Source organism: Vicugna pacos, chromosome 9 (genome assembly GCF_048564905.1).
Source record: "Vicugna pacos chromosome 9, VicPac4, whole genome shotgun sequence".
Taxonomy (NCBI): domain Eukaryota; kingdom Metazoa; phylum Chordata; class Mammalia; order Artiodactyla; family Camelidae; genus Vicugna; species Vicugna pacos.
In genome coordinates this window covers 74,405,452-74,419,470 of record NC_132995.1, presented here as the reverse complement: position 1 = coordinate 74,419,470, position 14,019 = coordinate 74,405,452, and the positions used below count along the sequence as shown (strand labels likewise).

Here is a 14,019-nt window from a genome sequence, read left to right as displayed (position 1 = left end):
CCTCTTTCCCATTCTTATCGATTTAGTTTTGTGTTTTGAATATGTAGAACATTAACATGCTTCCAGAAGTTTAAACTAAACCAAAAATATCCTGAGAGAAGCGTTACCCCTTCCATTTTCCTTTCACCTCATTTCCCTCTTGCTGATCATCGCAGTCAGTCTTCCAGCTTATCCTTCCTGCATTTCTATTTGTGAAGGTAAACGGGCGTATTTATGCTTTCTTGCTTTTCTTTCTTACATTAAATAGTAGCATTCTACATGTGCTCCTTTGTACTTTGCTTTTTTCACTTAACAATGTCTCCTAGAAATAACTGTATCAGTTCAGAGATTTTATTGTTTTTGTTTTTGTTTTTTTAATAACTGCATAAGACTTCATTGTATATATTTACCATCAGTTATTCAGCCACTTTCCTATGCCTGAACATTTAGCTAATTTCCAATATTTTGTGACTAAAATGCAGTGAGTAACCTTGTGCATATGCATTTTGTGCTGTGGGAGGTGTGCCTTCAGGGTAAACACCCAGAAGTGGGACTGTTGGATCAAAGGGTGAATGCAGATGTCAGTTTTGTTAGATACGAGGGCAGGAATTTTTTCTTCTGTTTTGTTCACCCCCGTTTTCTAGAATAGTACTTAGCACATAGCAGACACTCAGTAAGCATTTGCTGAGTGAATGAATGGACAGTGTGCTTGAGCTTTCCCATCTCTAAATATATGCACTCTCATGAAGCAGGTTCATGGTTTACCAAACTCGAGTGGCCACAACAAACCCTGTTTTACCCTCTTGATTTCCTCTGCTGGCACGCCTCGAAGCCGGGCATAGAGGTAGAGATGTTCTCGCCCTGTAAGCAGGTCATCAACTGCATCAAACTGAGGACAGTAGCCCATACTTCGATGGACGTCAGAAATATTGGTTAAAATACTGCAAGAAGAAAAAGCAGTTAGCAAGTTTCCCTCGCAAAGGGGGTGACCAGAGATCTGGGGCTGGAGGACTTTCTGTCAGTATGATAAGAAAGCGGCCTCTTCTCTCCTCCCATTGCGCTTTAGAAATGTGCACATTTAGGAATCAAAGCAAGGGCCCTTTGGTTAGACACTGATAAACTCCAGGAGTTCTGAGTTTTAAGTCCAGTCAGATTCTCCCAAGCTTCCCCATCAAGGATAAATTGAATACCTGTGACCCAAAGTCAGATATGTTTTTGGATTGGATCACAAATGAGTTTAAAAACAAAGAGAAGATCAAATTTAAGAAAATCACAAGTGGTTTTTGATTCCTTCAAACATTTAGGAAGCAGCTAGAGTAGATGTGTGCTTCCCAACGGAAGTAAACTTCTCCATTTGGATTTATTGGCAGAGATACAGTCAGTGAAAGAGGAACCAGTCAGATCACCCAGAGCAAGAGGCCGGCTGGAGAGATGAAGAGGTGAAGTGAACTGAGTTCTACCAACTCCCTTTGACCAATGTATTTTCCCCCACTAGAAATATATTGCCTTGATGAAAAAATAAACTGTCCATAGACTGGTCTAACTTCTTTCCCCCTTCCCTTACAGCTTAGGGCCTATAAATAAAGGATGGATGCAATCGGATGGGACAGAGAGAGGTCATGTATTTCCCCACCATGACAAAAAATACTAGGTAGGTGGGTACAGCTGGGCCAATTAAAACCACCCAGCGAAGCAAGGTGGGTGCTTCACCAAATTTACAGGAGCTATCCCACCAGAGAACCCCAATTCCATGTCTTAAACCTATAGTCTCTTTCTAGCTTCTATCTTATTTTACTTTCTGGGCATCTGACCATGTCTCCCTTGGACTACAGCTTGATGTCTTGTGGTAAATCCTATTACATCCTGCTGCCCTTCACTCCCTGGCCTCTCCCCTTTTGTTACCATCATGAAGTCATTTGCTTGGTTGCAGATTAAGCTGGATCTGCAGATGAGATGGATTCAGCCATGGCCTGGCTCCACCTCTGCTGTTCCTTTTGCTCTAGACCCAACAGGGATGGCTGGGGAAAGCTGGAGAACCAAATTCATCCTGTCTGAGCCAGTAAGGCATGCTCAGGGCTCCCCCAGCATCGGGCCCCAGTGAGCATCGGGCCACGTTGAGGATGGCTTTCAGGTGAGGAAAGGAGACCCCAGTCAAGTAGGTGCTGGTTAGACGTCAGCAGTGCCTAACTGCACTTACAAACCAGGGCAGAGAGCTCCTCTGGGCACATCTAATGTGTGTGTGAGCTCTGCTGGTCAAGGAGCAGCCTGGAAAGAGGCAAAAAAGTGCCAGTTCGCGTTCTTCGTCCGATCACATTGACAACCAGTCCGTTGCCATGTTCCCTATTACAGAGAGCAGCAGGCAGCCTCCTGGAATCCAGGGGCACATGCCAGCTTTCCCTGTATAAAGGAACTCTGGCTTGCTAAGTCAAGCTTCAGCACAGAAATAGCCAGTGCAGATTAAGGCCCCGAAGGCCCCCGAACCAGCCCCCACCTAGAAACTCAACCCGGTAAAAGGATGCTTCATGACAGGGGTTCTTAATGGGGCCGTGGGGCCAGCAGGGCCATAGACGTACTTCAGGGCTCAGTAAATTCCCCAAAACTGTTTGCAAAAATGTATGGAGGGAGGTAATGGGAAACAATGGTGCATTTTTGTAGGAAGAAGGTACATGTATTTATCAGATGCTCAAACGGTTAGCTGCTTATGATCCACAAAAGATTAAGAACCACTGATTTGGTGCTTCCCAGAATGTCCCAAGAATTCACACTAACAGAGGAGTCTCTCAACCACAATCAATTCAACTTCCAGAGAGTCCATGTCTTAGATTTTTTGACCATGTTTGCTGAGAGGTCCATGCCTCTGCACAGGTCTTTCAGGCTCTCAGAGTCACCCTCAGACACAGGGACTGAGGCCCACCCTTCCTGTGGTGGGACGGGGACATGGCTCAGGACCCGGGAGAGACACCCTGAGACAGGATGAGCAGGACACTCACCTCTTGCCTGCTACTGTGGCATCGCCTGAGGTCACTGTGGTGTCTCCAGTGAGCATCTTGAATGTGGTTGTTTTGCCAGCTCCGTTCACTCCCAGGAGGCCGAAGCACTGAAGGAGAACACACAGAATTGGCCTTGCCCTGGTGCCCAGGAGGGTCCGGGCGTCCTGACCCTGGGCCAGTGTGGGGGTAAGAGGAGGCGCTTTAGCCCTGTGCTGCCTTGACAGAAGTCACTAGCTGTGCTTGGCGTGAGGTAGCAGAATATGCCGCTTTGGCATAAGGATGATTTTGAGCTGAAGGCAAATGAGAAGATGTAAGAACAGCTCTCTGCCCTCCCCTCATATGCCTAAAAGCAGGACATCAATTTACAAGGTGTTCCCCTCCCCTCTACCAGGATGGACAAAAGTTCACCTCTGGAGACAACTTTAGATTCTGATCAGCCTGGAAATGCACCAGGGGAATCTGCATGGCAAACTTTACTAAATAGCCTTTATCTACCTTCAGCTTCCCACATGCTTGTCTTCCGACAGTTTGCCACCTAGAAACTGTAAGGTCCTTTCCTTTGCCTTGTAGCTTCTCTAAAAACGTATGGTTCCTTTGCTAAGACGCAATTTAAGCCCAAGTTCTAACCACGGCCTTGGATCAGCCATCTCCCCTGCGTGTGTGCGACACACATGCTGACAAACTTCTGTTTTCCTCTTGTTAATCTGTCTCTTGGAAGTCCAGTTTACAGAGCCCTGCCCGGGAACCCAAGAGGGTAGTAAGGAGCAGTTTTCCTCCTGGACGGCTACTGAGCGCTAGAGATGTACCTACATGTGCCGCGAGGAAAACACACGCTGGACTTTAAGACAGAACCATAACAAGAAAGAATGTAAAGCATCCAATAAATAATGTTTTATATGAATTACATGCTCAAATGATAGCACTTCAGGTATACTGGACAAAATTGACGAGTAACATGAATTTCACCTGTCCTTACTTTTCTCACGTGGCTACCAGAAGATTAAAGTGACCTATGGTGGCTTGCGTTTTATTTCTACTGGACAGCTCGCTGCAGAGATGAGAGATGGGCACAGGAGCTGATTTTCTGAGGCCCTTGCATGTGTGGTGTACAGAGTACCCACCTCCCCAGGGCGGACTCCCACACATAGCCTGTCCACCGCCGGGCTGGAGGCGCCGGAATAAACCTGCAAGATCCAGAGGAAGTGGATTGAGGGCAGAAAGAGGGTTAGAGCGAGGAGGGTAAGAGTGAGGGAGGGTCTAGGCGAAGGGTACATGCTGACACGGGTGTGCACAGAGGTGCTGTGAGCACTGCGGGGCCTCGAAGCTGACCCCCCGTGCAGAAGTGGAATGCAGAAAGGCTGCAGCACTTTGTGGCAGTGCCCAAGATGAATACTAGGGAAAATCCATTGAATGTTCTTGGAAGACAAGTTGTAACACAGGCATGGCAACCCCACAGAAAATTAGGGAAAGGAATTCCTTGCATAAGCCTATTGCTTATTCTATAGAAGGCAAAAATTACAACGTTGTGCCATCTCTGGTCCGACCGGCACCTCCAAACCACCACGCCGGCACCCGTTCCCTTACCTTTGTTAGTTCATTTAGCCTTAAGATATCAGTTTTATTTCCTCCACTAGTAATTCTTTGTCTTTCTTCGGCCACATCATCATCTTCATCTATGATGGGCTCCTTCACTGGCTGGGTGGTCCTGGGGGAAGGAGCGCGGACAGAGCGGGCTTGTGGACGGCGTCCTCGGCCCTGTCCTTTTCATCTTCCCTTCTTCCCATCCCCTCGCTTCTGCCCCAGCCTGGCCTCCATCCCCTAAGGCTGGAGCTTGCAAAAGGACTCCCCGCAGGAGAGCCGTCAGGCAGTAGGCAGACAGGGCAAGACCTCGGGTTGAGAGTCAGCCCTGGGCACATCACCAAACCTCTCTAAACCTCACCTCCTTTATTAACCATAAGATAGGGAGGGGGTAAGAGTGTCTACCTCACAGGATTGCGGTGAAGATGAAACTGGCTCAGTGTCCTACACAGAGTCAACACTCAAGGCCTGGTGGCTGGCATGTTGTAAACCCTCCATCTATGGTGAGCCCTCAGTGAATGACAGCTACGAGCGACCAAGCCTCCTCCTCCTCCGAGTCCAGCAGGTTATCTGATGACCCCAACCACAGTTCTCCGCCCGCTGTAGGTTTAAGCCCTAACTCTTCGGCTGGAATCCTAGGGCCGTGCAGTCAGGCCCCACCTGCCCTTCGCACCTGCTCCCCTACTTACCTCTTGAACTAAACCCTCTACCAACCATTTGACCTGCCTGTGGCCCCCCAGCCCCTGCCAGCCTTTCCCAGCTCCTAGTCTCTGCAGGTGTTTCCAGCGGCTCAGCGTTCTCGTCCTCCTGCCCTGCCAAGTAGAATCCTCCCCACCCTTGAAAACACAGCGTCTTCTCTGAAACCCTCTCTGACCTACAGTCTTTCCATCCTCCCTCATTGGCTGTCTGTGGTTCATGACTAAGCCTTGTCTAACAACCTTCCTGCTATTATCTGATCAGTGTATTCACTCCTTCTCCTAAGGCCCCCACTTCTTTCCAGGCTACCACTGTCTCTTGCCTGGGTGCCAAGTGGCCTGCCTGGTTTCTGCTTCCAGTCCTGGCAGATCATGTCACTCCCCTGATTAAAACACCCCAACAGCTTTCTGCTGCCCTCAGGCTTAAATTCTAAGTCCCCACCAAGATGAGGAGCATTTCACGACCTGGCTCTGCCTTCCTCTCCAGGCTCAACTCTCATACCCCTCACCCTCTCCTTTCACAGCCACGCTGAACTCCCCACATGCAGGCACGTCCTTTACCAAGAGTCCCTCTTCCTCCTCCCACCCCTTCCTCTCTTTGCCTGATTCTCTCTCTCAGTGAGGGCATGGCTGTGAGCTTCCTGAAGCAGGACATTGTGGAACGCTTCTCTGCTCCTTGTTCCAACCTAACGTGGCAGGACTCACTCAATTGTGTGACATCGGAGTTTGAAGTTAATGAGTCAGTTTTAGTGAATAGCTCCCCCGACCCTCTGCAGCCAAAGCTGCAGGGGAGCCACGGACAACAGCCCCTCACACTGCCTCCCGCTCTAGAGCCACTTTCCCGTCCTGTCGTTTCATTCAAGTGTGTTGACACCCATTACTTCATTCAATCCACACAACCCTGCGAGGAGGGAGTGAGATCCGTTTCCAATAACTCAGTTCCCTGTGGATCAAAACCTAAAGACAAGTCCTTGGAACCTGTATTTACATGTGACCACGTGCAGCCTGAGAGCATGAGACGGTGAGAAACAAACATTGTCCAAGAAAGCTTCTTCTCAGTGCCCAGAGATTTTCAATTCAGTAAAGGTTAGCCTGAGTTGCAAAGGGGCTGCCTTCTGGAAACCTGAGTGCCCACGGGAGAATGAGGGAGGGCCTGGGGCAAGAGCCTGGGGAAGAAGGGCACAGCTGGGCTGGATCAGGGTTGGCAGGCATCTCCCTTCCTGCCCAACCAGCGGGGCAGGATCACTGCCCCATCCCCTCCACACTGCACCTGGCTGCCTTCCTTCGGACATCACCCCCATATGACTCCCTTCCTCCCCTGCCCTAACCCCACTCTCAAATCTCTAATTAGCAAAGGGGCCTGTTTTTCCTATTTTCTCATGAATGCATAGATCTATTTCCTAGTACTTTGGGTACCAATTAACCGTTATCTTTTGCAATGCTATGATTTAATTATGAGTATTTGTTTAATTAATATGAGTATCTGTTAATTAAATGAGTGGGATTAAATATTAGAGATTGTACTTAGCATTGTCTTTTAAACACTTTGAAGTTTAAACTCTTCACAAAGTTTAACGTGCCTATTTTAATGTGTCTCTCCTTGTGTTATTCAGAATAGGCCAGGCTTTGAGAGTGTAAAACACATCATGGAGTGGGGCTCATAAGAAAAGAGATGACCACATGGATGGACACAAGGCGGTGGCAGCGGCTGAGCGTACCATGGGCTGAAGAAGAATTGGTACTGGATGAGGAGGGTCAGGAGGAAGTACACCACCCCTTCTGCTGCCATGGCAACCAGGTTCTTCCCAATCAGGTCCCACTGGAACGGATTAGAAGAGTGCTCCTCACCTAGGGACGGAGGCCACCGGAAATGGACAGGAGTTAAGTCCACGTAGCTGCTCCAGCTTTTCCTGAAGACCTAGTTACAGCACTCGGCCCAGCTGGACCAAGCCTTGTGCAAGAGATTAAGTCAGAGCCAAACCCGACTCTCATCTTGGCTCCTCAAGTCAGAGTAGGGAAGAGCAGGAGCCTGACCTTGACCCCTCCGGGTCTCCTCAGCCACCAAAGCAGAGGCACCTCGACCCCTCCTAGTGTCAGGAAAATCCCAGACCAGCCAGGTGCCCCAGCCCCAGTCCAGGCTGCAGGTCCGTCACAGGAACTCCCCCTGCAGCCCTCCCGGCCTCAGAGGGCCACGTGGCTGCTACCCACCAAACCGGGCATAGACGTCTGTCACGGCCTGGCTCAGCGCCAGGTCAATGAGGCCCCGGCCCAGGCAGAAGTGGGGGAAGATAATGAGCAGCTTCCTCAGCATGGCATTGAACCAGAGCAGCGTCTGAAACACAGAAAAGCAGGGCACTCAGTAACGGGGGCCAAGCCTGTCCCCCCCTGAGCGGGGAGGGGCCTGGGTGCCCTCACGGGCAGGACCTGGGCGGGGTGGGGGGGGAAGGCCTGCAGCCAGAGGCCCCAGCAGCCAGACCGCCACCGGAGAGATTTGTCAGTCAGACGGGAGGTTTTGGAGTCCTCACAGGAGGTGCCTCTGGCCAGGCAGCCTGCTTGAGGAGCTCCCACTGCAGACTGACTGTGACATTACACAGCAGCCCTCCAAGGCCTTAGTTATGAGGAGATGCAGCGGCTGCCCGGAGTGTGGGCCGAGCTCTCTCTTCTCTGGTACAGCCGCGAGCCGCCACTGGGGCTGAGACTCCTTCACCGGTTCTGTCCCAGCCCAGCTTGTACCAGAGGGGAGAGGGGCCCTGAGCCTCTCCCAGCTCTGCTTCTCAGCTCCCACGGGGCAGCGATGGCTGCCTGCGACTGTCACCAGCCGAGAGGACGGCCTCTGTACTGAGCTGGAGGGCCTCGTTTTCAGGCGGCAGACTGGGCTGGTTGTTCTGTCCTCAGGTGTCAGCGGCAGGAAGCGGAGCCTCCGATGGGGAGGGGCTGACCCACTTACCTGGGCCCTCGCTGCCGCACAGCCTCCTGCACGTTACCTCTTCTCTCTCTGCCCCTCCCCACGTCCCGTACCAACCCCTCTGGGAAGGCACGATGCTTTCTCGTCTCTAGGCCTTTGCGCTTGCAGGTTCTATTAGCCACAGCTACCAGCAGGAAAGAACGCTTTCCCCCTCCTGCTCTCTGGCAGACCCTGCCCTTCTTTAGAAAGCTAGCTCAAACAACCCCTTCTCTAGCAAGCCTTTCCGGATTCCTGCCGTACAGCAGCCAGTCCCTTCTTCCAGGACTTACCACACCGCCATGGTTAACTCGCTTTCTCACCTGCCTATTTTCTCCACTACTCAGAGGTCCCCAGAGGACAGGAACTGGGCCCAAATCATTCTGGCGTCCTTCCTGAACACCTCGCACAGTGACGAGCCCGTACGAGGCCCTTCATTATTTACTCAATGGGCTGATAAAATTCTACTTATTCCAGGCGAGGCTGAAATTAAAGCTCCTCCTGACCCTCTCAGTCCAGCTCTTCTGGCCCACTTGGGTCTGCAGGGTTTCATCTGCCTCGCTCCTTTGACGTTCTGCCACACGCTGTCTTGTGGGACGTCATGCCCCGTGGCTTATGCCAGTTCCTAACTCGGCGTGCAGGTCACTTCCTGACTGGGGGCAGGACGAGTGGCCACAGTTGTTTATGTCGGCGCATCCATCACGTGGTGTTCACCGTGGATGCCTCTTGACTGAGTAGACACAGCAGCTCTGGGACCCGGGGAGCCTCCTGTGGGATGTGGGGATTCCCACAGCATCTTTCTAGTCCGTAGTTCACCTGGAAGCAACCAGCTTTTATGCAGGGCAGGAGGTGCCCTCAGTAGTTGTTGGCGAAGTGAGTGCAGCCCGCAGGAGGAAGGATGTTTTGAGCTGCTTTAAGCTTACTATTTAATTATTCTGAAGTAATACACTCTCTTAAGACTTGATGGGCTGTGAGCCTGTGACAAAAACGGCTAAGAAAAGCAGCATTATCAGTCTGCCGGGCTGCTCTGGCCATCGGTGAGAGCTAGCTGTGGTCGCACCCACCTCCCTTCTGGGGTCTGACTGTGACGTGGTACATTTTTTATTAGTCATGGGACAGATGGGGTTTTGCTTCTTGCTTAGTGGCCACAGAAAGCCCGACAAGGTCTGGGAAGGAGTTGCTGTCAGGAGGCCGTGGGACTTGGGGGGTGGGGGTCCTCCCAGCAGGGCCCAGAGGCAGGAGTGGGGACAGGGGCCACGGACTGGCAGTGCAGACGCGCTGGCTGGTGCCCAGGACTTACCGAGGGAGGGAAAGGCTGGAGAGGCGCTGGAGAGGCGCTGGGGACACAGGCTCACGGGAGAAGGCTACCAACCCCGGGGACTGTTCCCAGGATAGCCATGCCGGGGGTTTGGACGCAGCGGGCTGGGAGATGGAGTGTGGGGCAGGACAGCCCTGTAGCCACTGCCAGTGTTTTTAGGATTCATTCTGGCCAGCTCTTTCTGGGCAAGGAGAGGCCTGGGGGGTGTGGATGGGACAACTGGACTTCATAGCTTATAAAAATGAGCCATTCAGCATTATAAATTCCTAACCCTAACCTCAGGGTAAATTTTCATGTGGAATAGTATATGTTACTCTGTTACAATATGTGTAGGAAACTGGGAGAGAGAATATACATCTCTGCGCACGTGTCTCTGGAATACATAAGAAACTCAAACGAAAGTTTGCTTCTGGAGAAGGGAAGCGGGCAAGTGGGAAACAGGAGTAGAAAGGAGACTTTTCACTGCATGCCTTTCTGTTCTTTTTGAATTTCGAAATCACATGATGATTACGTGTGTGTATGTGTGTGTGTTTGTATAAAACTTAACACTCAAAAGTCCCCAAGGAAATTTTCTTGAAGGAGTAAGAAGGTCTAAAAGCTTAGGATTATGAAAGGTCATTTATAACTTGCAGCATGAGCCCAGGAAACCATGACACTCAGAGCACACAAATGAACAAGGGGCGTGAAGAATAAAAAAAAAAAAAAGAAAGAAAGAAAAGAAGGAGGGAAGGGAAGGAGGGAGAAAGGAGAGGGGGAAGCAACATTCATTTATACGAAGACTGTCCAGACATGGTGCTTGTCCCTCGCTCTGCTTGACCATCGCATCCTCTCCTGTGTCCTGATAATCAAACAAAGAAGCCAAGGAAGTCACGCTTACCCCGTTGTTCTCAAATAATTCCAAGATGAAGGTGATGGCGCTGCTGTTGATGCCGATGAACAGGTTAGCACAGGATAGGGCCACGTATGCTGTGCTGGGGACATCAAACAGGAAGGAGGCTGGGTACATCATGGGGATGACGGCCCACCTGTGTGAAATGACACAACTCAGCGGCCGGAGCTCAAGTTTCCATTCCACCTGCTGTGCCCCTAGACATAGTGCGTTCCCCTCACACAGGGAGTGATATGTGTGAACTGGCAAGAGTCCCAGGGGGACCAAAAAGATACTCCATCTCTTGGTCTTTGTTCCTCATCTTTGAATGGAGACAGCGGTGCCTTCCCTGACCACCTCACGGAGGTTTGGGAGGAGCAAATGGGATGGTAGCTGTGAACGTGCTTTGTAAAGTATAAAGCCTTATCCAGCGCGCAGGAGCACTGTCTACCCTGCCATGCTTCGCGCTCTGGCTGGATCAGCAAAGCCAGGCTGAGGTCCCAACAGGTTCATCTTTACACTTCGCTGGAGCTGATGTGTCACAGTCACGCTGGCTCCTGAATCCTGAATTCACCCACTTTCAAGAGAGGTGAATGGAGACCATGCTCTGGCAAGACTCCACTGCCCCCTACAGGAAGGGCCAAGTATCATGACCTCCATTTTACGGATGAGGAAACTGAGGCCCAGGTGGGGTGAATTACTTGTCCACAGTTACACATACAGCAATTGGTGGGACTGGATGTAAGTTGCATGCTTTGCTCTATAATTCTACTGGATTTAATTCCTGTGCTAGCCTCTGGCTCTGACCCAGGAGCAGCTCTTCAGCTGTAGTCTTCTATGTGCAAATAACTCTTGGCCGGGACAGATGGAAACACTGAGATGGACAGACTGGCCACAATGAGTCAGACTCAGAGCTTGGTGAGGAACTGGGGAGTGATGGATTCCCACACTTCCACCAGGTCACAGTTTAAGTGGAAGAAGATGAATATTCAGGCCATGTGGGGAGTCTCCACTGACCCCGAGGGAACCGGTCTGCAGGAATACCTTTGTGTGTGGAGTCAGAACAGAAACCAGACGGACTCCTGGCCAGCATCCTCAGACCCTGCCGGGTGCTAGAAGCCCAGCTCACCCCTGGAAGCCCGGTCTTCTGCCGGAAGGGCAGGCCCCTCTCTGGCTCCTCTTTCGGCAGCATTAGCTGCTGGCCCACAGGACTCACCCGTACAGCATGAGCAGGGCCACAAGGGCTGGAAGGCTGTCTGGAGACGTGTAGGCTTTCTTCTGGAACCCGATGAAGATGCCCACCACCAGAGCCGCGCTCACGGAGTAATTCATCTGGCGGAGAGAGGAGGGGAGCACGCACCTCACCTCTAGAACCTCTGCTTCTTGTTCTGGAAAACGAGGGCGGGGCCAGGCCCCTCCAGCACTCATGGTTTGGGGTTCTGATTCTATTTGAGCAGTTCTTGGCTAGCAAGCCTGTGTTAAGCTGTCCTTAGTCCTCCTACCCCACCCCACCCCCACCTCCCTCCACTGGGACCCTCCAGGCTGTATGTTTTGAAAGAATGAATTATAAAATTCCACTTGATCTCCCCTTCTCTCTCTCTGATTGGTCACAAATCCTCCTGACTCTACTTTCTAAGCAATGTCTCCAGAATTCAGAAAAACATGTAGTCCTTGGCCTCACAAAGGTCAAACAGTTGATTCCCTTTCATCACTTCTCTTCCTACGCGATCCAGGCCTAAAGCCGCCAGGACGGACAGGGAGAGGAGGGCAGCCACGTGTGGGCGGGGGAGAGCCACACGCTCCCAAGAAGGACGAGAGCCCGAGGGGGGGAGGGGGGCATTCGTGCGGACGGACTGGTGTGGGGTGTTGGGGCCCCAGTCAGGTCAGGAGGGTGTCCCTGTGGGGCGTCAGAGCCCAAGCAGAACGAGGAGGGCCTCACGTGGAGAGGAGGGTCCACGCAGGGGAGGGGATGAGGGCGAGATGGGGGACTTATTATATACAGGTGGTTGCTCAGGTAGGTGAATCAGTCAGGGACAGCAGAAGCCAGTTTCTCACTTTTGGAGAAGGGAGTTACAGATACGGAAAGACAGAAAACCAGACTGAGCCTGTGTTACTGGGTTGGAACTAGTGGTTTTAGTGAATGTTTTGTTCCGTGTGTAGACAGACAGAGAAGTATCGGTGTAAATGTGTGTGTCCACGTATATGCATGCATATCTCACCCAGTTCTCTGTACTGAGAAGTCCTGGGACCACTGATACCCAGTGGCAGTGACCATATCTAACACCTAGATCTTGGTTTTAGAGGGACATTTTCCACTGGAAGGAACCAGAGCTCCTTGGGGAGACGGTTGATTCCAGGGTAGAGCTGGGGGGAGGTGCAGGATGAACTTGGAACGTCTTGCTGTGCCAGAGTACATGGAGGTGCTCACGGAGTGTGGGGCACAAGTCAAGAGGACACAGGAGCCAGCGTGAAGGGGCTCCCACTGGCAAAATGGGATAATTTGAGCACCAAAAAAAGTAAGAATGGCATCAGACTGCAATCTGTTGATTAACCCAGAAACCATGACTCCATACAGGCATAAATAAATAAATAAATAAATAAATAAATAAATGGAAAGTTTGATAACAAACAGGGTATTTACATAGCTTCAAAGTACCGCTCGCCCAAATCTCATTAACTCTAAGGGGAACAGAGTAACCTTACAGTGGAGAAGCTCAGCAGATAGCATCTTAATCAAGTGACCACGGTGAGCATCACCAGTAATAGGATGAACTGAAACCGGAAGCTACCTGACAGGAGACGGTGAGACCAGAGCGTCCTTTCATGAAGCTGCTGCCAGGGCTTAAAGCTAAGGAACCTCAGGCAAAACCCGATTAAGGGACAGTCTGCAAAATAACTGGCCTGGGGTCTTCAAAAGTGTCAAGGTCATGAGTGTCAAGGAAAGACTGAGAATCCATTCCAGGCTGAAGAAGACTGAAGAGACGGGACAACGAAGTGCAACACGCAACTCTTGAGTTGGAGCCTTTTCTGTAAGAGGCCTTGATGGGTCAAGTGACGAAGCTTGAGTGGGTCTGGGCATTAGATGGAGGTGACGTGTCAGTGCCAGCTCCCTGATGCTGACAGTTGTGCTGTGATTGTAGGGGTGTGTCCTCATTTGCAGGGGGTGCACACTGGAGGTGCTGGTTTGTGTGTGTGCATGTGCATGGGCATGTGTGTGTGTGTATGTCTATGAAGGGGCACTTGTTAGGAAGTTACTCTCAGATGGCTCACAAAAAAGGTTTTGAACTGTATTTCTAATGTTTCTGTAAGTTTGTGATTGTTTCAAAATTTAAAAGAAAAACAGGTGACATAAAAAAAAAGAACCCAAAACATCATATATGTGCTGAGTGAATGATATAAACAATAAAGGTTTGTTCATTTATTCAACAATGACCACTAGGGATATGTTATCTCTCTGTCACTGGCTTACGAGGGTGCTAAGCTCCAACTCTATAGGTGTTAGGGTTTAGATTCCAGGCCAGCCTTAAAACTCTGGAGCATCAGGAAGCCTGCTGGCATCATGTTCACTGTCTCCTAACTCTTCAATAGAATGCCAGGTGTCTACCTTGCTAGCATCACCCCCACCACACACACCCTTAAATAAAATTCTC

At 50.8% G+C, this 14,019-nt stretch overlaps 1 protein-coding gene and 1 long non-coding RNA gene across 8 annotated transcripts in view; one reads left to right on the top strand and one right to left on the bottom strand.

Moving 5' to 3' along the window:
* The window catches only part of LOC140698305 (uncharacterized), a 45,439-nt gene extending 43,977 nt beyond the window's left edge, over positions 1-1,462 (top strand). Inside the window, exon 3 of the long non-coding RNA XR_012076020.1 lies at positions 1,350-1,462. This is a non-coding gene — a long non-coding RNA (uncharacterized lncRNA). The remainder of the gene's footprint in view (positions 1-1,349) is intronic.
* Positions 1-14,019, bottom strand: part of ABCA4 (ATP binding cassette subfamily A member 4) — a 140,641-nt gene that overhangs the window by 8,370 nt on the left and 118,252 nt on the right. For 5 of the 7 annotated variants that reach the window (XM_072968177.1, XM_072968183.1, XM_072968176.1 and 2 more), the window contains 8 exons: positions 11,586-11,701; positions 10,379-10,526; positions 7,451-7,574; positions 6,961-7,090; positions 4,554-4,674; positions 4,091-4,153; positions 2,970-3,076; positions 779-920 (listed from right to left, as the gene is read on the bottom strand). In XM_072968177.1, coding sequence (XP_072824278.1) covers positions 779-920; positions 2,970-3,076; positions 4,091-4,153; positions 4,554-4,674; positions 6,961-7,090; positions 7,451-7,574; positions 10,379-10,526; positions 11,586-11,701 — 951 coding nt within the window. Of the gene's footprint in view, positions 1-778; positions 921-2,176; positions 2,245-2,969; positions 3,077-4,090; positions 4,154-4,553; positions 4,675-6,960; positions 7,091-7,450; positions 7,575-10,378; positions 10,527-11,585; positions 11,702-14,019 lie in introns of those variants that run through there. The other 2 variants (XM_072968181.1, XM_072968178.1) reach the window with 2 other exon arrangements.